A 26,809-nucleotide genomic window follows, 5' to 3' on the forward strand; every position below is an offset into this window, starting at 1 on the left:
CCAGGCATCAGACTTACGTTTCTGGATTAAACTAGTAGCAGCCGAAAAAATAATGATAGGAAGTTAAAAACCACCTATACAGTTTTGTTGAATTTCTCGTCAAAATAAATTGATTTTGTTAGAAAAGGTAATACTTCATACATCACAGCTGAGAAGGTCTACTTAAACTAAAAACTAACGATTTCTTTCATATGGTGCTCTTCTGTTTGCTCTCCTTCGTTTTCCGATCCACGCTGATGCTTGGGATGAAATATAAAGCTTTTATGTTCTAAGAAATTGGAACAATCCAATTAGTTCTATGAGGATATTATTATAGTCAAGCAGATGGAAGATGAAAAAATAGTTTATATTTAAAATTTTTCTAAGTGCTGATATTTTTTCCTTTTTTATTCCACAGATAGCTGTATTGCGCAGAACTTATGCAACACCAACGAAAATAAAGTCGCAGAAAAAAACTAAAATTATATTATAATTTCGTCGCAATTTTTGTTATTGCCATTCTTCGATCACTTAAATACGAAAATCTTTAAATGTTAACTCTGGCTTTTAACTTTTGCCAGAATTCTTTCTAACTCTTGTAGAGACTAAATCGCAGAAAAATTTAAAAGCGTACGACAGTCACTCTGAAATTTTTGAGACGCACACAGGTTTTTAAAGTTATTCTTACGGAATTTTAGGAGTATTCATAGTTGACTCCTCCAGCATCAATGCACACTTTTCCAAAGTTTATATGCTTAAAACTATTCTTTCCTGGAATTGATGAAAACGATGCATTCATAGCCTCAACAATATCATCTTTGGAATGAAAAGAACGTCCACGTAAGTTATTTTTTAAATTACAAAATAGCCCAAAATCACACATAGCTGGATAGGGTGAGTAGGATTGACGTTTTATCATTTTGATGTGGTTTTATTCAAGAAACTCAAATGGCAGTCTTGTTGAATGAGAAGATGCATTGCCATGGTTGAGCATGGGTGCTTTATCATTCTCTTCTTGAAAGAATTTCTGGAAGATACTTAGTGGTGTACCAGTTAGCTGCGATTGTCTCCTGACCCTCCAGCTTGATGGTTTTGACCAGTCCCGTACGCATATTTCACAAGTGCACATCTGTGTAGCCACCGAGGGAGTGGCTTCTAGGATGGACCAATGAGGATCCAGTAATATTTCTGACATGTCACATGACCTTTCGCGTGCTTTAAGATTTAAGCAAGATGGTTGAAAATATTCTGCAACACAATTTTCTGTACAAAATAATTAAAGCATCGCCGATTGCTTTTGAAACTTTTCATTGCGAAGTTAGATAAAATATAGGCAATTATGAAGATTTCACTACCTGGTTGAAATAAATACAAACACATGTTGGATGCTTCGCAAAAATATCGATGTGAAATATTACTTAATATGTGGTAAAAAAGATGAAGAAAGAAATATGTGATAAACATATTGCCCAAATGCAATCTTTACATAAAACTATGCGTATGAGAAAAATATTTACACCAATTATGCATGTAAATAGAAGTCAGCACTTTTTATTGCAATCTATATGAAAAAGATGTTCTATAATAATAACCAATGCAGAATTTTATTCAAAGTGAACTTTACTAATTTGCATTCTTATACATTTAGTGTGTTACATTTCACATTTAATAACTGCTCACTCTTACGTGAACTGTCTACACAAGAAATACTCATAAAGCAAAGTGAATTTATCTTATTCACAAAGAGTATATTCAATTTATTCACATATAATTTTTAATGTTAACAATGGATATAATCAGATTATATGTGTTCTGAATCTTACACTTTAAAAAAAAATGCAAGCACTGAACTAAGAAAACACTAGATGTATTGTAACACTTTCAGCTATTCTCAGCTCAATTAAAAAAATATATACACTTGAATTCTCTTAATCCACATAATATGCCGTGAACATCAATCCAAATATTAATGCCTGATAAAGATCGCGAAAGTAAAATGTAGCGATTAATCAAACTCATAAAACGGAAGCACTACGAGATTTTCTACTGTTACGCCATATATTTATAACTGCGAAACAAATACAAATTAAAACGCAAACAAGATATGCTCACATGCGCGAAGATTTAGTATCACAAGAGCAATAGCAGCTCATTGGTCCATTTTCAAACCCCCCCCCCCTCAGTGGCTACGCTGATGTGCACTTGTGAAATATGCGTCCCGTACTTCTGAAGAAAACGGCGTACATTGCTTTCTTCATAGCAAGTTGTTGTTTCACCATTGTAGGTGTGGGATCATCTTCAAAGACCCACGTGACATTCTTGATGTGTTGGATCGCCAAAAAATGGTATGTACGTTTACTTATCGGTTACGAATTTGAAATAATGCCATGGCCTCCATCTTTAAGTAATTTAATGGTTTCTTTGTAGATTTAGAGACGCTCATCTTTTTGGTGCTGAGTTAGATAATAGGGAAGAATAACGGCAAACTATTTTTCACATGCAATTCTTCATAAATAATTTTGTGTATGGCGGCGGATCCAATGTAAGACTTTCTGTATCATTTAGCAGGTGCAGCAATTATCATCGATTAATTTCTTCATTCTGAAGAGAGTTGTGACCTCTGTGAAATTCTGTAAAAACTCTAAGAAGAATTTAGAAATTTTGTAATTGAAAGTGTACGTCTGAAATCAATGTATGAAGAAATAAAATTCGTAGTCCTTCTTTTTAAACACAGTTTGCTCATGAGCACTCAGAATATATATTAAAGAGTTGTAACGTTGCGCGCCTCCAACTTGCACGCAACCAAGGGGTGACTGTGAAAACTGTATAAAAGTAGAGTCTTGTGAAGGGTTTAAGTCCCTTTTTATTCAACGTAATAAATTACAATTGCGTGCTCTTGACGCTCACAGACTGTGCCAACTCGGCAGTCAAATAAAAATAATAACCTGAAAAGAATCTAAAGACAAGACTCTAACTACGAGGCTCTCTAAAATAACTAACTCACCGCGTTTTACAACACCGCTGCTAATTCAGCAGACTTGAAGCTCACTTGAACGATTAACACTACTTCCCGCCAAGCACATAGGCCAAAACGCGGGGTTCTTCAATTTCTCGCTAACTACCTCCGCGCTCGTGAAGTAAGAATATCACACCGAACTCGTTTCCTTCTATTTAAATCATAATACTTCCGCTGATAATTTGAATGCTTGCGCGTTCTACTCAAATTTACATATTCTGGCATTGGCAGTTCCAGGGGAAAGTAAGGCTTGACAGGAAAGATAGTTTAAACTTAAAATAAATGTTAGTTAAAATAAATATAAACCCTACAGAGTATATGCCCAAAACATTTAAACCCAAAACATTTTATTTTAAAAGTTGACTTAAAACCTTTTGTAGTCATATAGAAAAACTCAGAGAGGAAATGAATCAGATAACATTAAGTGCATAACAAATAAGTTGCCTGAATCACAATTCGAATTCATTCTCAATATTTAGTTTTCTGACTGCAACTTAATAACCTGTTCTTTATCTCGCATTTGAATTGTTTCCCTAATATTTAAATTTATACTTTTTTTCATTTTCAATATTAGAAGCGGAATGCATTTTTAAGTATTAAAGTAAAAAAATTTCTTTCAAAATTCAGAAAACAAATACAAATATATACTTTTGAATTATAATTTTTGCATAAAAAATTGGCATAAAAATGCATAATATTGTAGGTTTTCTAAATAAATGTTATTATGTAAACTGTTTGATTGCATTTATGACCACTAAACTGCGTTTCAACTGTATCAGAACAGAAAGTAACTATCAGTGCTGAATGAAGTGTCATAATTCCTTATATTCGTTTGAAGTTTGCTAATACAGTAAGGATATCATAAAAGTTTTTCTGTAAGGATAGTTAGCATATCCTGTCGCACGGTGTTATAACATTACCAGAGACATTGAATGATCTTTACATATCTGTAATTCCAGGTAGCTCCATCACTAAATCTCACTTGGCTGCAGGTCTGAAGATCTGTGTTGGAGTTCATTCGGAATGTCAAGGCTTATTCCTCTGTTTTTATGAAAAGATGAAGGAAGAAACGAGTTTTAAGGTTAGATCCTCACTTTCCAACATTTTGCTCCGAGATCCAAAATTTTGTTACAAATATTGTGTTCCATACACTTATAACAATAAGATAGAATGTGGAGTACCCCAAGAAGGCGAAGCGAGAGCTAATAGATTTCTATCAGGTTGATCAGATTTTAATGCTGGCTTTAGATCGACTAAATTAAGTTGCAAAGAAAACGTAACTCTGAAGTCAAAAGTTTTTCAGATCAGTTTTATTCTGAAACACTAACCTTATTTTTCCAATTTCACTAAACTGACATTTTATTAAATTTGTTCACAGATTAATGATACAATATGATGAGCTTTATATTCTCTTTAACATCCTTTATGAGTCTGACTTGAACGAAAATGCTGCGACAGTCAGTCGGCAGACTATACACAGATGACAGTGATGTTAGTGTGACAGATGCTTCTTCAATCCCCTGCCAATTGGGTTGAAGAAGATCCAGTATGAAGACTGTAGTCTTGATTACGAATCAATAAGTAGGCGAACAGCGGAGAGATAAAATGAAAAACTCAATATGCTGATAGAATCGAATTCCTGTATTTATTAGTAGTGAAATATTAGAGGATCTCCACTGTGTGCAGTCAACAGCAACGGATCGCTTGAAATGAATACAGAATTGTTCTCTGGCCAAGTTCTATATGAACGTACCGCTGAAAACCATAGAATGAGTATTCTTTTACACCTTTTAGTTGAATAAATAAAGCGCATTATATTTAATGGAGTATTGTGATTAGAGATGAGAAATAGACATTATATGCTAATACTAGTTGAAAGAGACAGTGGTTGAGCCCAAAAGAGTAGCTACGTGTTAAAGATAAACCGAGAATGCATTCCAAAATGCTTTTGCTTTTCTTATGCTTAGATTGGATTAGAGTGGTTTATTTTGAACTGCTAGAAAATAAACAAAACATTAATGTAGGCGTCTGATACCATCAGTTAGACAATTTGAAATGGCTTTCAACAGCCAAACACTTTAAGTGAATAAAGAGTCCTGATATAATGGCGGAGCAGGATACATACTACAAGAATGATTCTTAAAAACGCTTAGTAACAGAAAAGATTTACTCATCCGTAAAAAGAGTTTAAATATTGCTCTTTCCAGTTATCGCATGTTCAGATAATTGTAGTACATTTTTATAAGAAAATATTCCATAGGAAACAGGGGAACGAAAACGTAATAAATGAATATTTTAGGAAAAAAAAATAACTGCTTAAAAAGGGGATAGTGAAAGTGATCGAAAGAGGAGCAGAAGGCGATGAGTGCTTACAGTTATAATTAAATTTATTCAAAGCTATTTTTTTGTCATTTAATATCGTCTGTGTCAATCATGCATTACCTTCCCTCAATCTAATACTTGTTGTCGGAATAAATTTATCGACTAAAGAGTAAAATCAAATTATGCGAGCAAAATTCTTGGATGTGTTAAAGATACGCGAAAGTTGGAAATTTAGTGCCGAATTTCATGACCTTATAACATATCAGTGTAGTGCTAATCTGTGATAATGAGAGTTGAATCCAAGTTCCAAACTCCAACGCCTTCTAATGGGTATAATTCTAATGGGTACTCTGCATTTTTGAGTAACTATGAGAGTAACAATTATCGTAATAAAATTCTTGAAGAAAATAGCCCCTGACGTCATGCATTTTTCTGTTTATTGCCTTATTGTCAGCGTTTGTCGAATGTCTTATCCTAATGATTCCACATGCACGTAGTTGCGATTTATCGCTATCCATATGCATATAATTCTTCGGGAGAAAAACGGAAAAGTCGAGGAAGTTCACAGAAGAAAATAAAATAATGTCGCCCAGACAGTTAGGGAAGTCTACTGCGATAAAAAGTAGAGGTGTGGGAGACTCTCGAACCCATCCTTCCTGTGGTGCTCTCTATCAAAACTGGGGCGAAGCTGAGCGAAGTCGTACTGTCACCCGCATGGTGTTCATGGCTTTAGCCAAACGGCAGGTGCAATCTTGCTCTTCTTGCCGCGATGGATTTCGTGGGCTTGTTCTGATATTACTGTCACTCAAGTGAGATAAGTCACAGCACAACACAGCAGATAAAGTAATATTGAAGTAGCAATAAAAATAACTATAGATGTTAAAAATTAATTCGCAGTTATTAGTCCAAAGGAGCTTTGTCCCTGAAGGACTATTGTTTTCGTTTTGCGATTTTGCGTTGAATCATTATAAAAGGCGAATCTGTTTTCAAACTGTTGACACCAAATGTTAGAGTCCTGCATGTACCTAGAGCCATCGAATTTTGAATGACGTAATCCTCCTACGAATATGGGCTTCTGGAAGACCAGATTTGAAACTTGAAATTTGTTTTATTATCGATTTCATATTTTGTAAAACTTTAGCGAATTTCTGATTAACAAACTCAAGGATTTCAAAGCGAGCAATGGCAACAATCTACGGGGGGGGGACCCTTTTATCTCCAGGGCGCGGAACTGTGTATCGGAAATTCTAAAGATATGCACATTTTAAAATTATTTTGCGACATTGCTATTGAACTGAAATTTATGGTTTAAGTGCGAAGAACATGATATTTAATAAATAAAGGTAACACACGAAACGTAAAAAATGCCCCTTTGGACGTAATTTAAAAACTGAAACTTTTCAGACTTTTTTAATTAAAAAAAAAAAATATCTGTAACTTTGCAAAACGAAACTTTTCGTACCCCACCCAAAATTGTCTGATGACCCACTCAAAAACTGTGTTCTGGCCCACTAGTGGGGTATGAGACTATTTTAGGTGGGTGGCGGAAGATTTCATATTGCAAGTGGGCCACGAGACAATTTTTGGTGGGTCGCGACCAGTTCTTTAGAATCACTTCTTTGCTGGGCCCGATCAGTTCTTTAGAACTCATAAACATATATTGTAAATTCCTTGAAATACTGTTTCTAAAAGAAAAAATTACATAACTTTTATAATCTCTTTGACATTTTTATATTCTCTTTGACCTTAAGACATCAGTGTTCCTAAACATAACAATTTCAGAGCTTATTTTTAGAGTTGGCAAAACTTATTGGCATATATTACTAATTAAAATTTCATTGAAATTTCTTCTTCCATTATTTAATCTAAAATATCACTAATAAGATTAGTTATTTTGGGGAATTTAATATTCCATTTGATTCAATGTAATATTTTAACACTAATAACAATATTATATTTCTTATGCAATTAAATTTTCTGTTATTCGTAAAATAACAACTTTTTCATTCAATGTCAGTACACTTATCAGAGCATAAACATTAAAACAGTGGAAAAGTCAATTATGATTTTGAAGAAATCAATAGGATGAAAATAATAATTCTAAAACACAGCTTGCAACTGCCCTACTTAAATCCAGCTTTCAGGAAAGGGAAATCGTTGAGTGAAAACACTTGGAAAGACACCAAAAGCTGTCACGTATTCTAATCCCTAGAAGATGAATTAAAAACTAAAACTCATTTTCATGGACTTTGGCATTCATATTTTTTTCCCAAGTAAACGGAAAGACACTACTTTTGATTTATTTTGATTAATTATCACCGAGTCTCAAAATTGTTCTTAAAGAACTTGTCTTCTTATAAAGAGATCTGTTTTCGATTAAATATAGAGTCATATGAAGTAAGAAATGTGTTACATTCTTCAAAATGCAACAATATTAATGTAAAATTTCATAAAATTTAACTTAAAGTATACAGTATGTAAGTTAAGCCTGGAATGTATATTGGAACTTAGCAATACGGAAGTGCTACACATTTTTCAGAGTATGCAATGTCGCAGGGATAAATAAAATTACATTTAATAAAAAAATAATCTTGCATTAGATATATATTTGAAGATAATTTATAATTGCTGAAAAATCTGCTTTCATTGCAAAAGCTTCACAAAGATTGAAAACATAAATCCTTTTAATTTAATTGCACTGATTTTTTAAGTTGTTGACCTGTACATTTCTGACTGTTTTAATCAACATTTCTGAAACAATTGTTTTAGGAAAAAATATTGCTGCTTGCGCACGGGTTGGCAATAGCTTATATGCACACAGGTCCGATGACAGGATAATAACAATTATTTTATCAAAATAAACACTTCAAAGTTCTGTAATTTTCCTCAGAACTACTCGTACATGTGTATTCTCGTAGGTAGATTAAAGCTATATATTCCCTGCCCGGAATGAGAGGTAGTAGCGTCTTGACTAGAGAGATTAGCTTGAAAACAATCGACCCAGTCGAGAGTTGTACTTAAATGCTTTGTGTGAAGCTGTCTTCACCGTTATAACCTGAAGGCTGTGTTGCTGATTCAGTCTGTTTGCCTTAGTTTTTCGACGAGTGTAAAAGTGTATTATTTCGAACTCTCCTGTGTAATAGTTCTTATTGGCGAATAAATTGGCTTTTGATCCTTCATCATGTGCCATCATCAATTTTTCCAAATACTCGCTTCATCATAAATTACTCCAAATCCACAAACCAGTAGAATGGAATAGTGCGAGGACTTTTATAATCATTTATACCATCAGTGTAAATAATAAGACACATTTGTAACATCAGTTTTCACTTATGTAGCTACAGCACGAAAGGTTTTTAATTTTATGAATTTTTTTGTCTTAGAGCAGTATTTTTTACTCGTCTTCCGGATCATATCTCTCGCTAACATTTCGAAACTACTGATCCCTCCTTAAAGTAATACAGCCCTATATCCATGCTAGCATGGGAGAATGTAACACGCTATTCCTATTCGCAGAATTTTCAAATCGCCAAACGGCTGGAAGAAACGTTTGAAAGGAAATGCAATGAAACGAAAAACTCGTATTTTGAAATCCTTTAATTCGCTTCGCTTCTTCCTGAACATCAAACTAAGTGTCATGGTTTGCTGCTGTTTAGTACGAAACAGTGCTGCTTCAATAAGTTTCAGACCACCTGTATAAAAAAAGCTTTTCCCAATTTTTTAGCCCAAGGGGCGTTAGCCCATAAGGGCTATAAATATCGCTTTGGCATTTTGCATTTAAAACTTTAAATGTCCGTTATATTTAAAGAAATTAAATAATGAAGAATCTGCATAAACGTATGTATATTTCTCGCATTGGGATAAAAAACGATACCTAGAGCCATCCTATTTTAAATGACGCAATCCTACTGGGAGTATGGCCATCTGAAAGCCCAAATTTGAAATTTGGAATTTATTTTATTATCGATTTCATATTTTGTAACACTTTGACTAATTTTTGATTAAGAACCTCAACGATTTTAAAGCGAGAAATGGCAACACTCTACAGGAAAGAAAGAAAAAAAAAAAAAAAAAAAAAAAAAAACACCTTTTTATCTCCGACGCGCGGAACTGCGTATCGGAAATTCTAAAGGTATGCTCATTTTAAAATTATTTTGTGCGATATTGCTGTTGAACTGGTTTAAGTGCGAAGAACATGATATTTAATAAATAAAAGTAACACACTAAACATTAAAAAAAGCCCCTTTGGGCGAATGTAAAATATGAAATCCTTCAGATTTTTTAAAATTAAATATCATGTTCTTCGCACTTAAACCATGAAATTCAATTCAAGAGCAGTATCGCTAAATAATTTTAAAATGAGCATATCTTTAAAATTTCCGATGCATAGTTTCGCTCGCTGGAGATAAAAAAAAAATTCTTATTTTCTGTTCCACACATTTCAACATTCACCACCACGTTGCCGCCTTGTCTAATCATCTAATCATTTTCCTTGTCACTTATAAGGATACTATAATACGCGAATTTTTCAGATGTATCGTGACATTCAAGAGGTAATCGTACATCGGTGTCAAACTTGAGGCCCGAGGTCCGCATATGGCTCCGAGGTGATATTTTTTGTTGTCTACGATGAAGTAAAATGAAGACAGTATTCTGCTACAAAGTTCTGAACAGCTATGCACTTTTGGAGGAAATAAACTATATTTCTTGAAATGAAATATGAAAAAAACGGAAATATATCGATTATAGAAGATCAGTTGTGAGTAAAATATGTGGTATTTTTAACAGATAATTGCAAGCCATCTGAATAATGTTAATATTACATAGCAGGGCAAAGCTAAATTAATAATGAATATGTATGCCGCAATAACACCTTTTGTGCAAAACTGTATTTGCTTAAAAATCATCTATAAAAAAGCATTTTGATTCATTTTCCAACGTACGAGCAGATAAAGGAACAAAAGCAAAGTTGCCCATTTTCACAATATTGTGGTAAAATATTGATATTCGGAAAGGGGTATAAGGATATATAATAAATTCGGAAAGGGGTATAAGGATATCTGTGGGGTAGTGGCCGAAACTGCTACGCAAACCGTGGGTTGTGACACCGGGTTGAAATGAACTTCTAACTCAAGTTTTAACAACAACATGAATTTTAATAAGTTGAAAACCTTAATAGTTGCATATGTTGACAAGTTGAGAATTGTCTAATTTGAGAATGAAGCAGCACTAGAGGACACATTCGCTAAACAGTTCTTTAATAAACACGACATGGAATGTTTTTTTAAGTTCAATACAAATATGAATAACGACAAAGAATTGCACTCCTGGCAGAGAAATCCAGTCTTAGAGAAATAGTACCTCAAAGGTTCTGAATAAAAATTTGCTGGTAACATTATAAAAATGGGTTTTAATAAGAAAAGTGTCCACCCCTAGCTACAATGCATTGGAGGCAGCGATGTTAATGCTGTCAAAATGAAGTTGTCAATCGTAGTAATCCTTGTTCAACCTAATCTAGCAAGGAGTACATAACAACTTGTCTATCAAGGATTCAGGTCTGGGGATAAGGTAGCTATTCCATCCGCTCCATATCATGACACTCAAGATATTCTTCAGCAACCCGAGCTGGTGCGGTCGCGCATTGTCGTCCATCAGTAGAAATCCAGAACCAATAGCAGCGGCATATGGATGAACTTGTTATTGATCAAGGATCTCGTCTCGATACCTCACACCGGTCAAAGTTCCTCTATGGAACACATGCAGGTCAGTGTGACCACCGGGCTCAAACTATAATTTTGCCAAACCCAAAATCCCAGCTCAAACCATTGTTCCACTACCTCTGTAACTGTGTCTTTCCACAATGTGGGATGGATTGTATCTGGTGCGTTGTTCCCTCCAGATCAACTGACGATCTGAACCACACTTCAATGACTGGACTCAGCCACGTTGTTGACTGGTCCAGGAGACGTATTCTCTTGTTCAACATAAACGGTCACCTCTGTGTCCTCGGGTCAAGGAAACACAAACAATTGGTGGTCTTGCCTACAGACCTGTATTATACAGACGTTTGCGCCCTGTAGTAGCTGTGATTCTTGTTCCTGTTGCCGCTAAATAATCTACCATGAGCTGAGACACAATAATATTGTTCTTGCTTTTGGAAAAAGACATAAATGACAATATCTCGCAGATGTTATAACTCTTGATTTGTCTCGAACATGTCTTCTAGACACAGAATCGTGGGACTCAAAGAGTCTGTGAACCACACTATGACAGACAATGAGACGTCTAGCAGCATCAGCTCGTGACATCCCCATTTCCATCCATCCGATCGCCCGCCACCTTAACGAATTGAGTAACAACTGAATATCAACACATTCGAACAAAACTTACAAATTTTGCATTTTTTCTCCAACTCCTATAAATATACATTTCTATAAAATAAAAGCGTTAGCTATTGCTTTTGTATATACTTTCTTAACATTGTTTTCTTATATATTTTTCATATATTTCCTTTATTAGTCCAAAGGGGCTTTGTCTCCAAAGGACTATTGTTTTCGTTTTGTGTCGAAACCCTATAAACAGCATATCACTCTTCAAATCGTTGCCACGAAACCCTACCGCCCTATATTATATTTGAAGAAATTAAATAATAAAGAATCTGTGTAAGTGCATGCATGTTTCTTGCATTGTGATAAAAAAATGGTACGTAGAGCCATCCGATTTTAAATGACGCAATCCTATTGGGAATATGGGCATCTGAAAATTTGAAATTTGGAATATATTTTATTATCGATTTAATATTTTGTAAAACTTTAGCGAATTTCTGATTAACAAACTCAAGGATTTCAAAGCGAGCAATGGCAACAATCTACGAGGGAGAGGACCCTTTTATCTCCAGGGCGCGGAACTGTGTATCGGAAATTCTAAAGATATGCTCATTTTAAAATTATTTTGCGACATTGCTGTTGAGCTGAATTTTATATTTTAAGTGAAAAGAACATGATATTTGATAAATAAAGTAACACACAAAACGTTAAAAAAAACTCTCCTTTGGACGTAATTTACAATCTGAAGTCTTTCAGATTTTTTTTTTTTTTCATGTATTTTCTTTAAATTTTCGTTACTATGATGTATATAAAATGTGAATTCTGACATTTTTGTAATGGTGGGCTTTGAAAAACATGCTATTCCTTAACGTTTGGAAGATAGTGTATTTCGCTTGGTACAGTCAAAGGGTTCAAATACGGTATCTTTGTTGTGGGTATTGCATTCATGGCAACGCTTTTACAGTTTATAGGAAATGAAGTGCGTATACTGACAGGTTCGCCTCGATAAGGAGACAGAGTTACTTTAGTTAGGGTTTTTCTGGTATGTACACTGCAAAATTAAAAACGGACAGTTCTATATCTTCCGTTCTACTGGGCCGATTGACGAAATTAAAATTGCGTTTTTCATGTCTCGAAAGCGCGACTTAAGATATGTATTAGATTTATATATAGCATCATTCTAACATAAGTATTTTGATACAAAATCGGACTTTTTCTAAAATGACATGCCAATTTTGTTCCATATTTCGATTTTACGACTCATTATTCTAAACTGCCAAGTTTTATAAAAATCGCACGAATAGTTTTTAAAAAATTAGATCTCAACATTTTAGCTCCTCCATGTTAATTCAGTTTGGTATGTATTCATCAATATCTCTTTTTCTATTACACTTACTTGATTCCTTCTTTCCCAGTTCGAAATTTAGGATCATTCCAAATAAAATTCACCCACTTTTTATGTTTTTCGTATTTTATTTATCACCACCTTTTAGTTTTAAAATTTGTATTTTAAATAATTTTTATAAATTTTTGGAAAAACAATTTGAATTATAACCTTTAAAAGTTTTACCATCATCTTAAAGCAGATGTATTTCTAGGTATACCTGCAAAACATTAGAGCATTTTATTGAAAATTTCCGAAGATATACGTAAATTTATTTATTGGGGCTTTTTGAAATTTGACATATTTGTTGAAAGCGATAAAACATCAAATGTGGTTTACACACTTTGCTAAAATTATTTGAAAGTAAGAATGATATGACTTTTATTCCGCTCATGCACAATGCAAAAATGTAGGAACGAGGTGCCTTTTTTTCCGTTCCGGCATAATTTAACGGAAACGAGAATTGGTTGCCATATATTAAGAAGTGCGCCGAGTGAATTATTCTTGGCCGAAAACTGAAAAAATTGCGCCAAGGTAAATATTTGAATCTCTCCGTAAATTTCGCACCAAATTTTACAAAATTTAATATTCAGGCATAATTTGAGTCGTAGAAACGGAATATGGAACAAAAATGGTATTTTATTTTCAGAAAAAGACCCATTTTGTGTCAAACTACCTATGTTAGAACAATGCTATATATAAGTTTAGTATATATCCTAAGTCACGCTTTCGTGACATGAAAATAGCAGTTTGAATTTTCTCAAACGCCTCAGTAAAAAGGGAGATATAGAACTGTCCCCAGCCCTTTTTTTTCGCAGTATATATTAGTTATATGATGCATGAAATTATTTGATTTTAGTATCCAAAAATAAAGAAGACATATACCAGATGCAGATGTATGTATCTGAAATCTCAGAAAAGATCAAACTAGGCATGGAAATCATCGAACATTTAGAAGAGATCGACTCTGGCAATTCTACCTACTAAACTATCAGGAAATATCGGATGATTGTTGATCGGGATGCTTAGTCTTCCTCTTTTTCCTTCCTGTAGCCAGAATTTCCCATTCAAGGGAATTCCGATTTACAATTAGACACGTGATGCGTTTATTAGGCCTAATGTTTCTGATCTTGTGAAGGTTGACATTTTCGGCCTACAATTACCGAGATCATAAACATATACTGAGAATTTATGATATATATATATATATATATATATATATATGTAATAATAAAATTCCATAGTCAAGAATACACTTAAAATTCTAACTGTATGTTCTTTTCATTTTTAATGGCTACGGTCTCTTATTTGAAAGTACGTGGAATTAAATCCACAGCCCCGTACTCAAGTTGTTTTTCTCACCTTTTCTATACGTACAGTTTCAGAATGTTCTGGAGATATTTAAAGCGAACTAGAATGGATGACGACGCTGACGTCATTTCTTGGAAGCTCTGCCTTTCCAGAGGCTATAAAAAGACTCGCAAAGGAATATCGGGGTCTTTTCCTCTGGCGTCTTTAATGTAAACTTTCTTTAATGTAACAGTTGTAATGTAAACTTCATACAAAAAGTTATTAGTAGTTCTTTTTTATTTACTCAGGAGATCTCATTTTTTATAATTGCTATTTCTCCTGAATAACAATAAATGGATCCTGTTTTTTAAATTTATCATCTGATATTTAGAGCATTCGACTACATCTATGATTCTTCACCAATCTATTTATTCCGGACAAAAGCTGGTACATTATATATATAAATCATATTATATATATATATATATAAATCAGATAAATATTATATATATATATATATAATATGTTCATATGATGATTTAATGTATATGATTAAGATTATCGTATTATTATTACCATTTCTGAAAAAAAAAATGCTTCTGAAGAAGAGGGACCTATATTTGATCACCCTCGAAATTGATATGATTTTCAAAATCATCCCCAAACTCAGATTATTTTTCTATCAGATTTTACGTTTTACATTCAATTCCTTCGCTTCTAATTTCAACACGCAGTTTGTTACGGTTTGTGGTTGGCAAATAAAAGGTCTCCGAAAAGGTCGGTTGAATGAGAAAAAAATACTTCAGCACTGGATTTTGTATAGCTGTACTACTATATAACTGTAAACTGTTTTTTTACATTGACACAGTTGTTGCAAAATGGATAAATAATTTGGTACTCTTCTGTTATCCGGACCAGATTCAGAAATGTAAGGATGGATGGATGTGTTAATGTATGCATGTATTATGTACGTACGTACATATATGCGTGTATAAACACACACATATACGCACCTATACCCATAAGCACGTGCATGCCTACATATAATTCTCAATCCGGTTCCGATAACAGAAGAGTACCAATAAATTTGAATTACCGTGTAAGGATAATGATTACTTTCTGGTTATTTTTTCTGGTTTTTACTCATTAAACAATGAACATCTAATAAATGCTTTAAAAATTTGTTATCAGTTTTAATATACCTGACTTAAATTCATAATGTGCTCAGTAGGAGTTTTCCTCATAAATGGACTGTTGCTTCTGAGTAGCTGTGCTAAGTCTCCATACTGCATGAACTCAAAAACCATCCACGGCATTGATTCACCATCTGAAAGAAATGGCGTAAAACTGTTGCATTTAGAGTAATAACATTACAGTAAAGCATTAAACATTATGAGTTAAAACTCTCAGCAATTCTAAGAACCAAACTTTACAATAAATTCTAAAAAGGATTGCATATAATCACATAAAGTAAACTATAAATATTTTGATTTGAATATACAAATATGTAATTAATAGCTTAAATTTTGCAGGACACTCACGAGTCAATGGGCATGTGGTTACTTCGTATGTGGAACAACACTAGTTGTACCATAACAAGCATAACTAAGTACACGATAAGAAGTGCCGGAGCCCTATGGAAAGCCGTTAAAAAAGTGAACCAAAATAGGCAAGTAAAACAATAATTAATAAATAAATAAAATGTCAAAAATAAATAAAACTAATTAGTTACAGGGAATCTTATGCTAATTAACCAATTATTTATAATTTCGACCCTTACTACAACTTCTTCTTTCCTTGATTCTCGCCAGAGTGCAAATTACTACAGTATTTGAGCTGAGACTTTTGATTTTGAGTATTTGAGCTGAGACTTTTGATTTGAATTATAAAGTATTTCTGGCATTGCGTGCACGGTACGTGGTTAGTTTCATGCTAGCTCTTTTAATTGTAATACTTCGGCTTTACTGTTTCTCGCTGCTGACGCTATTTCTGAAGCTCTGGTAGAGTTAGTGAGTCAGTTTCTAGTATAGTATTTAATTGTATAGTCCTTGATTATTGTTAAACGTTTAAATTAAATTGGACTTTTCTATTTATTTGGCATAACCTCATGTTGTGGTCATTATAGCATAAGATAGTTCATTTATGTTTTAAATTCCGTTTAAATGAAAAAGTTATTTAACGTTCTCATGAATTAGTCATTATTCTCATACGTAGCGATAATTCGCCTCAAGATTCTTGGGGTTATTAGACTGAAATATCATTACCAGATAAGGTGTGGTGGTGTATTTAATTATGGCAAAGCACACTAGGGCTATCTGCCTAAGGGGAGGGATGCCTTCGTGGAGGACTTTGTAAGGGAAACTGGCTCGTATACACGTTACACATGGGGAAAACCACGAAAACGCCCATGCAGCCAGCCCGTTCACGGGATTCGAACCTCCATTACCAGATAAAGTGTAACCCTATAGGAAATTTCGGTTCCAGTGGGCTTCAGCTGAAATTAAACGTGATTAAATATGTAACCAACGAAAGTCTAAAATTATTTATTAGCTTAACAGCATAATACTTAATAATTGCAGTAATAGAGCATATATTATGATAACAACAACAGTGGAATCTCTCATTGGAACTACATCTAAAATTGAACGATATTTGTGAGTACAAACTAAATAAACATTCGTATTGAGTTATCACCGATATCCATATTCTAGAGACAGATAGTTTCGAGACAAAAAAATAAATTAGCCATAAGGATTATTAACACGATTTTAAGCATTATCGTTTTGAAAAAATACGTAATCCTCTAAAATGAATTTAATATTTCCTGGTATTCAGTCGAATAAAATGGCCTTTTTTTCCAATCATAAAAGAAAAGACGATTCTTCTGTTTAGAAAATCTTTAGCAGTATATTGTAGTACCTTAATTTTACCACAATCAGTAAAATTTTCAACGTTATTTTAAAGAAATATCTTTTTATACTTTCCAGACTTTTATATCATATGATATACGTTGGAACAGAATGCAAGAAGTTTTAAATAAATGGGTAATTTTGAAATGCTAAAGAAAATTAATAATTTATTTAAGAAAAAAAGTAGTTTGGAATCTTTTTCTCCCAAACCATGAATCGAATCTATTATATGCTTGCGTATTTGAAATTCAATTTATAAATGGAATTCACTGCATTAAATGATGATAATTTATTTCAGTATTCTTTTCTACAATTCTCATTTTCTCAGAAATCATTAAAAGAAAAGCAATTTTAATATATCTTATTGTTATTATTACTTTTTGGGGGAGGGGGGTAAAGAGAAAGGAATATTCTGGGAAACTAACACGTGAATGTGTCAGGAATAGAAATTTTCCTTTGAATTTGCTCTTTTTAACGTACCGTATGTAGAAAGATTTAAATGATTTCTAAATCGCGTTATCCAAATAGTACCTAATTCAGAAAACTTTTGATAGCTTTCAGAACAGGCTAGAATTAAAACAGAATAAATTAGCATCAAAGCTTCACTGATTTTTGGTAGGAATTTCAATTTCATTTTCTGCTGATATTGGTCATCATATTTAAACTATAAGGTGCGATCAAAGTTATAAGGTATTTCTCCCGCCTTCCTGGCGTCCCTTCGTGGTGTAGCGTTTTTGCACGCTGGGCCGGTATTCCAGAGGTCCGTGGTTGGATTCCCGGCGAAGGTGCTGCTAATTTTTCATCTCTTCTGTTTCCAAAAATACTTAATGTCTTTACAGTGGCGCCCGAACTAAAAGGGCGTTGGATGACGATTCTCCTCACCCAGGACTTGGTGACTAGGTTCCCTAAAACCCTAGCCGCCCTTTAAAAAGGAGAGTATATAAGGTATTTCTCACGATTTCCTAGCGTGCCTTCATGGTGTAGTGGTCAGCACACTGAGCCGGTATTTCAGAAGTCCGTGGATCGATTCCCGGCGAAGGCGATTGCTAATTTTTCATCTCTCCGGCTTTTTCAATTAACCTAATGTCTCTACAAAGTATTTTCTTTTGTAGACTGTACATTCTAATTATATGAGAATGTTTCACAGAAATTAAGGCCTAATTCACTTTCAAGTATTGCCTGAGTTGCACCACGGGCATAAACATACAATGAATATTATAATGAAAAATTCAGAACTTTATGAGAATAGTATATAAAAGATCAGATCAAACGCAAGTAAAAATATTACACAATATTGCATGATATTCTTTTCATAGATGGGTTTGCTCCTTGAGTCCGAGATCATTGCATAATTTTATCAATTTATAAAGAATGTATCACGAAATTAAAATAAATTATGATTTCGTAATAAATGCGATCAATCTATTTAAGAAACTAGGCAATTAAGAAGGGCTTCCAATAAATTAAAAGCCTAAATACGACGTAATACTTACAAAACGGTGAAACAAGGTAAATTGATTGGTATCATCTTTTGAAAATACAAACAAGCTGACAAACAGCTGGTGTAATATTTGACAGATTGTTAAATATTTCTACTCAGTCATATATATATTAGCATTGAAAACGTTAAAAATCGTTAGATGATTGACCGTTCGACAAGAGAAAAAGAAAAAAAAATCTGATGTGTACACCACATGACTTCCTTGCACAGAATATTAAATTATACGCATTTTTCCTGCATGTCATTTAAACTTATTGAATTGAATTAAATCTACTTCGTCGAAAGCGCATAAACCACAAGAGAATAAATGCGCTTTTTAAAATTCACTAGATATATTTACCATAGCGATACTCTGGTGTTAGGCTCACTTAACAGCGTTATATCTCATTCATTTTGTAACTCAGAAAGCAAAAAAAAATATACCATCTGAAGAATTATTTAATCGTTGCCACATGTTCTATTCAAATACTATAATAAATCTAAAACGATGTAAAAAGGAAATTAAAGAAATAAAAAATAAACAGTTTTTCACAGACGATTCAGCGCTGTTTACCCAATGCGCATGCGCTACTCTTAAAACATTCTCCTCTGTCCGAAACAGACTGCTGACAGTAGTTTCTGCTAATATGAAACACTTATTTCCTCGAATTTCATTAGAGATGTATTTCTCATTTAATTAATTTAGTTCTCACGTCCCGGCAAGGCGAAATTAATAAAAACAAAAAATATCTTCACTAAAAGTGTAAAGACATAGAAAAACATAAAACACAAAATACCGTTAAAAAAATTAAAAAACAAATTTTTACAATTAAAATTACAGTTTCTATGTAAAAACAAGCAATTCGGCCAGAGGGCAGGAAGACAGATTTTACGGGTTCACAAAACTGAAAGTTTCTTTTGGTTTCCCTCCGCAAAAAGACACTGAAGGCGTAGGAACTGATTTAATTTGTTGTGGACGCTATGCTCAGTCAATATATGAGAAAATGTAATACCTTAAATGATAATTCCAGAATGCATTAAGTATAATTTAATTCGCAATAATAATAAAAGAAGACATTATTTTGCTGTTGCGAAGCTTAGTTTCTCTAGATTGGCAACAAATCTACTATTCTGCTAAGTTTCAAATGAAAACCAGCATGGTTGCCATGGTAAACAAAATTAGGCTTAGCCATACTTAAACAAATTTTAAATTGTTGATGACTATACAACTATAACATGCAGGTTAACTAAAGGAAAAAAAAATGCACAATTTACAAACATGTAAAGAAACTGAGCTTAGTAACAGAGTGGATATATATATATATATATACTTTATTGCGGCCGATTGCAACCAAAAACTGAGGTGCACATTTACTGTTATAGCAGTCCTACATACAAAATTTCAACGTTCTGAGGCTATTCCTTTTTGAGATATGCGAAATACATACATACGTACGTGTGTACAAGACGCCACGAAAAAAATTCTGTTCTGAATCCATTTTAAATCAGTTTTATAATTCGTTTGGGGAAAAGAAATCTTTTATTCTATCCTTACCTACAGACGTACAGATGTCACGCAAAAACATCATTAAATTGCATTCGATAGCGATCGAAATGAATATCTTCGCTGCACTGACAAATTTAGTAGAAGAGCGCTGCTTTTGTGAGCCAATTTATGTGTGTGTGGATTTCCACTTCTTTCACATTCACCATTTTAGCTAGCTATAGGCTTACTTACATTCCGTATTTTTCAACAGGATGTGCGCTTTTCACGTTACAGCGATGATGATAATTTGAAGGATGCGTTCAGGAATGATTTGAAGTTTGCAACAGAAGCTTTTTTTCTTGCTGGAACCTGACGTTTAAAGGATCGTCGTGCTAAGTGCATTAAAGTCCAGGAGAATCATTTAAAAAATGAGGCAGTAATTTTAGACATTTACCTTGTTTAAGGGGGTTTTAAGGCTTAAAACGTATTGAATTCTCTATGCAGCGATTTAATTTGGATTCCACGCTCAAATTCATTTCTTACGGAATTATTAGCATTTGAAAGAAAACGAAAAAGAATGTTAAGTGACTAATACAGTATTAAAATTTTACCTCATAAATTGTAATATACGTAATCTTATAGTAATGTTTTGTAATGACAGAATAATGCCAGAATGAATTCAAGAGCATGAAAATAAAAATTCATTAAGATTACTAAAGTATGCGAAAAATAATCTTCTGCAGAATGAAAGCTCTGAATTTTGTTTCTAAAAGCTAAACCGCTCTAAGTTTAACCCATTTTTCAGATTCAACTACGCTGCTGCAAATAAACCATGAAAATAATAATATAATCATATCCAAACCAGACGTTGAGGTGGCTACTAGGAAAGCTTAACCTAGAGCTAAGTTGTATGTAAGAAGAAATTACATTGAAAGGGAAACTTGTGTAGTTATAAAATACACTATAAAGGTGGCGACGTAAATAAATTACCGAAAGATATTCCTTTATGTGATGAAAGTAAGCATTAAAAATAATTTTCAAAGAAGAGTATGATACTAAAAATGCTTTGAAAGGTACTTAAATAAAAAAACATGTGCAAATAAAAACATTGCGTTTCGAAACAAAGTACTTTTATATCTACAAACTTTATAAAATTCATGAAAATTAATACGTATTTTCTATTGTGATAATATTTAAATAACTATATCATTTCCAAAACTTTTAATTTTAATTATTTTACGAAGGTTGTTATGAAAGTGCAAGGATACGCAACGCTATGTCGATTTTGCTAATTTTCTACTGTATAGTTCGACCGTCTGAAGCGCAACCCTGGTTGGCATTCTGCCAAAACATATAGACTCTTTCAAAAGGGGCGGTATTACTTGCTGCGACGTCAGAGGTCTTCTTATTTCACATGACCTTGGCAATGTTTCTGCGGAAATTTACTGGGTGGCAGAGCTGTGCTTAGCAACACACTGTTCGGATTGTTGTTCGGATTAAGGTGATACAATGAATGCTGATTGTGAGCAAAGAGTGAATATTAAGTTCTGCGTTAAGCTCGGAAAAAACCCCTAGTAAAATGTGGAACATGATTAAGCAAGCATATGCAGGCGAGGCGTTTTAGAGAAGTCATGTTTTCGAGTGGTACAAAAGGTTTTGTGTGTTTAGTGAAAGACGATCCCAGAGCTGATAGCCCGTCTATATACCGATACAACATGGAGCGTGTAAGGCAGTTATTGCAAGAAGACCGTCGTGTAACTGTGCGTATGATATCAGAAGAACTGAATTTGAATCACGATGTGTGTCATTAGATTTTACGCGAAAATTCACAGACTAACAGATGAACAGAAAGAGGAAAGACGAAGAATTTCTCCTGAACTGTTGGATAGAACCAGACATGGTCCTACATTTGTGTCTAAGATTATTGTGATTTGTCTTGTTGACGCAAGTGAACAGGTGACTAAAAAAAGAACTTTATCAAGATTACTGCAGACATCCAACGGGCTATGACAACTTGCAGGCATTGATGTTGAAGATTTTTTCGCTTGCTACCAAGACCTGCAGAAACGTTGACAGTTAGACCTGCAGAAACGTTGACCGACAGATAGCCAAGGGGAGTACTTTGATAGCAGCTAGGATCATTACTTGGTAAATGCAATTTTATATTTTTATGACCTTTATCCTGGAACTTTTCTGACAAAGGATGTATAAGTATAGACGCCACATAGTTGCATAATGAATGTGAGGAAAGACGCCTCTGTCGTTCTTATTTGTGAAGGGATCATTTTTTGTTTGCTCGTTATGAAAGTGGAAACGTAATGTGTTTTGCATTGGTGGATGAAAGGGAGTTCGTATTTCAGGAATAACTCTAATATCAGGTTATAGAAGTTTTACAGAAAATTAACAGTTAGTTCTCAGATTCTCATCCGTATAGCTTCAACTCGTAAGAGCTAAGTGGATTGAAATTAGCCAGGACCCCAGAGATAAAGTTGCTACATCCACTGTTTTATACCATTATATTCGGATAATTGTCTTTTACACATGTTTGACGCCCTACTGTAACAACGGAAATACAGTGATACTTCAACATGTGATTACTTTGAAATACGTCCATACTGTCATATATTCTGTTTGGATGCGAATTCGTTTGCTTGATGTACAACATTTAGTTGAAAAAACTATTGCAGTTCCATGCTCTGCTCTTGGTTACTTCTTTCGAGACAACACTAAGAGTGGCCATTACAGTACGCTTGTTCCTACTATTTAGTACACAACCCACTCTATAACTCGGAATTTTCAGGCGATTTTACTGTTTTTTCGAGCAAACGTTTTGTAAACTCATTAAAAGTGAGTTAATGAGAAGAGTTAAGCATGGAAGAAAATTGTTAGGACCCCCATGAAAGAACAAAATTTTCGAAAATTATGAAGATGAAAGATGTATCTAGACCTTGGCTACTGCATACCATAAGCCGAGTATAATGGTATCAACGATTTTGAAAAAAAAAAATCTGAAAGGCTTCAGATTTTGAAGATACACCCGAAAGGGCTCTTTTAACCCTTTCCGGAACGCTACCTTTTAAAGTTGGAGTTTTGATGAAAAAAAAAGGTAGGCAGTCTAATTAGGCCTAGAGGAGTACACAAGTAAAATTTTGTGAAGTTTAATTCTGTGGGTGTGCCCAAAGTAGGCACTATGATTGAATAAAGTTTCGAAAAGAGCGCTGAAACGAGCATTGTTGTCAGTGAACTGACGGATGAGATGCGGAGAAACAAAGAATACAGACTCTCAGTTCTCCTAGATGATCGGTGAGCCAGGTCTGGGCACACCTAGGGTTCGCCGTTTGATTTTAGGAAAGATTTCAAGATAAAAATTTAAAACTAATATAGAATAAGAAGATTAGCATACAGCCAAAAAATATTATAGAAATTTCTTTTCAAACAATTTCTTTTATACCCTTAAAAAAATCTGTAAGATTTCTTTGAAAAATGAGGGTATTAAAAAACTAAACATGGCTAAAATATATGGACTGGTTTGTGTTGAGCTGCCATCTACTATATATAAAGAAGGTTCAGAGTAACCTATAGTAACCTATAAATCCTTTTTCATTCAATTTTTCTGTGATTACAGGAGGAAAATTTTAGGTGTGTCCGGACCGGACACACTGTGCCGCAAAGGGTTAAAGTTTAATGTAGTTCAGTAACAAGGATTATCAGTAGAGATATCTCAGGTAGAATAGCGAAACATTTTATTGTACATTAGGTGAATATGCGCTTAGAGTAACACGGGAAAGTTATATATCGTCCGTATATTTAAAAATTTAAAATATATATATATAGTGGAATTGTATATAAATATTTAATGATTTTAGTTACGTATATCATGAATTAAATGCATTTTTATTTAAATGATTCAGATTAAAATAATTTTAAGAGCTGCATCTATTGCTTTTATATAGTTTAGCTTGTTTATCAGTAACAGACAAATTAAAAATGAAAGAATAATATTTTACGTTTCTCCGAATGGCAACAAAACAATGCATTTACAGTAGACCATGCAAAATCGCTTTTCGAGACTGATAGCATATAGTTTATTCCCTGCATATATGTTTTAACGTTAAACATTGTTATAATAATCAAAACACGATATCTTTATGGGATTCGATATCTTTATGAGTGATTTGTGTCTAAGAACTGTCGTTACAGTATTCTTGTTATAGCATAATTCTTAATTCTGCAATATGATCGTAGAGTTGAATTACAAATATTTACAGGATGTGGACACATTTTACAAATGAGAGCAAATCAGTAGAAATAATTTTTCGTTTCGAATCTTTTTATGCAATATTTTTTGCATATTCCAAATTTATGATGGTATTGTGTACTTTTGTATTTTAACTTATAATAAATCCTGTTATTGAAAACATGTAAACATTTGTTTTTTTATACAATGTTTTATTTCAGCATTTTTTATTTGAAGTATAGTTCGTTATCTTGTAAGGATCTTAAGTTTTACTAACGTTTATTTTATTTTAAATCTTTACTATCACTTCTTATTTTCTACTTCCGGCCAGAATTATAAGCGTGAAGGATTTTATGCAAAGTTTGTCTGGCGAACGCCAAGTATTTAAGTGTGGCCTTTTTGCCAAGCGAAGGAGAGAGGAAGCAGTGAGTTCGAAGCAGGCCGCTTACCTTAGAAGTTACGCAGTTGCTATTTGCCTTCCAGGCCAGAGGTTTTAATCCTCTTGATAAATTAAACGTATTGTAGTGTTCACAGTCTCTGTGCTACATACGCTTCCTGTTATTATAAGGCCAATCTTCCACGTGTGTTATTCTAAAGTTAAATTAGAGTTTAGTTTTATTTTTTATACCTTTTACGTTAGACCCCGAGTGGAGGGTCATTGTATTCCGAAGTACGGAAGTCATTGTATATAAAGAAAAATAAAGGGTTTTGTATACCCTTCGTCTGTATCCTGTCTACTTACTACAATTAGTGAACATAGCTTTAGTAAGCTCTCTGTTCCTAGTCAGGTCATTGTATGTTTCCAAAGAAGGTTAGAAAAAACATTGAACCTGATAGTGGCGCCCGACGAAGAATAACCATGGCCGAATTTCAAGAAGAACCTGTGCTGCCTGCAGAAACGGCTCAGAATCCAGAAATGCCAGCTGCCGCCCTGGAAGGATTTGGGTACATCGTCCAGACCATGCGCGCTTCGATGAAACCAGAAGCAACGTTTAATGGAAACTCACCGGTAACCAGTTTTTTGGAAAAATTGGATGACCACTTCATGCTCTACCCCGTGCACGAATTTCAAAAAGTTACCTTAGCTACCAGCGCTTTGAGGGGCCAAGCGCTTAACTGGTTCAAATGTATCGGCAGAAATCTCTTGGGTCAAGCAGGAAGTCCCACCTATACTTATGAAAATTTCAAGACTGCCCTACTAAAAGCCTTCCCTGTTGTAAGGGATCGTGCGAAATTAGAAACGGAACTTTTTAGCATATATCAACAAAGAATCGAAAACCTGTCGAGCTTTATTTTAAGAAAAATTCACGTTTTCAAGCTCTTGTACTGAAACCGTCCGGATCCTGAAATAATTCAAGTGATTTTCCCGAGGTTACTACCCCAAGTGCAAGACTTTATTGAATTAAGAAATCCCACTACACTGGAAAAGTTATTTGAGCTAGCAATCCAGTTTGAAAGTAGAAGAACGGCGGACGTCGAAAGAAGACGCCAATATCAACAGCGAAACCAATTTGGTACGCCAAGACTACAACAAACTCAAGCATACGGCTACGGAGAAAAAGCGAATCAGTGGGCAAGGAAACCCGAGCATTCAAACACAGCCGGCGAACGTCGACAGTTCAATAGCAACCCAGGAAAAAAGTCTCAAGGCCAGGGGAAAAAGAAGGAAAGCACGGAAGGGAAAAATAATTTAAACTAAAACGGATTTCTGCTGACGAGAGGGTGCGGAAATCCGAAGGCCACGAAAACCCCTCTTCCTTCAAGTTAAATACACTAATGGTGAAAAATTTGACTCTTCCGAAGATTGAAGTGTTGGTAAATAATATCCCGGCCACCGCACTCCTGGATACCGGCGCGCAGTGTTCCTGTGTGGCAGAAGTCTTTTTTAGAAAGTATTTTCGCAAATACCGCATATATAATGCGGATAATACGATAGTATTAGCGGCGCAAAGAAAAGAATGTAAGTGCGTAGGTAAAGTACCTTTATATATCCGTATCAAGGACGAACAAGTAAAGGTGATGTTTTTTATAGTAAAGAATGTGCAAGCACATTAAATCCTAGGAATAGACTTTCTTTCAGACGCACAAGCTACACTGGATTTTAATGAAGCGTCCCTTAGGCTGACAATGAAACCAGTGCGTGTAGAAAAGGTTGAACCGCCAAGGTTAAATCTTGATCACCTGCCTAATGACGAGCAAGATAGAATCCGACAAGTGGTAAGTGAATTTGCTTCCTTATTATTTATTTAGTGATATTCCAGGATTTACTCAGGTTACTAACCATAGTATTGACACCGGAGATGCATTGCCGGTTCGTCAAAAACCATACCGGTATGATAAGAATAAGGAAAAAATTATAGAATGGCATATTACCGATATG

General features: G+C 34.1%; 1 protein-coding gene across 1 annotated transcript in view; it reads right to left on the reverse strand.

Moving 5' to 3' along the window:
• Positions 1 to 26,809, reverse strand: part of LOC118205343 (tyrosine-protein kinase transmembrane receptor Ror-like) — a 214,354-nt gene that overhangs the window by 63,716 nt on the left and 123,829 nt on the right. Inside the window, exon 5 of the mRNA XM_035377638.2 lies at positions 15,520 to 15,644. Coding sequence (XP_035233529.2) covers positions 15,520 to 15,644 — 125 coding nt within the window. The remainder of the gene's footprint in view (positions 1 to 15,519; positions 15,645 to 26,809) is intronic.

Source organism: Stegodyphus dumicola, chromosome 3 (assembly GCF_044657685.1).
Source record: "Stegodyphus dumicola isolate Sdum_Otavi_A_Nest chromosome 3, ASM4465768v1".
NCBI classification, from domain to species: domain Eukaryota; kingdom Metazoa; phylum Arthropoda; class Arachnida; order Araneae; family Eresidae; genus Stegodyphus; species Stegodyphus dumicola.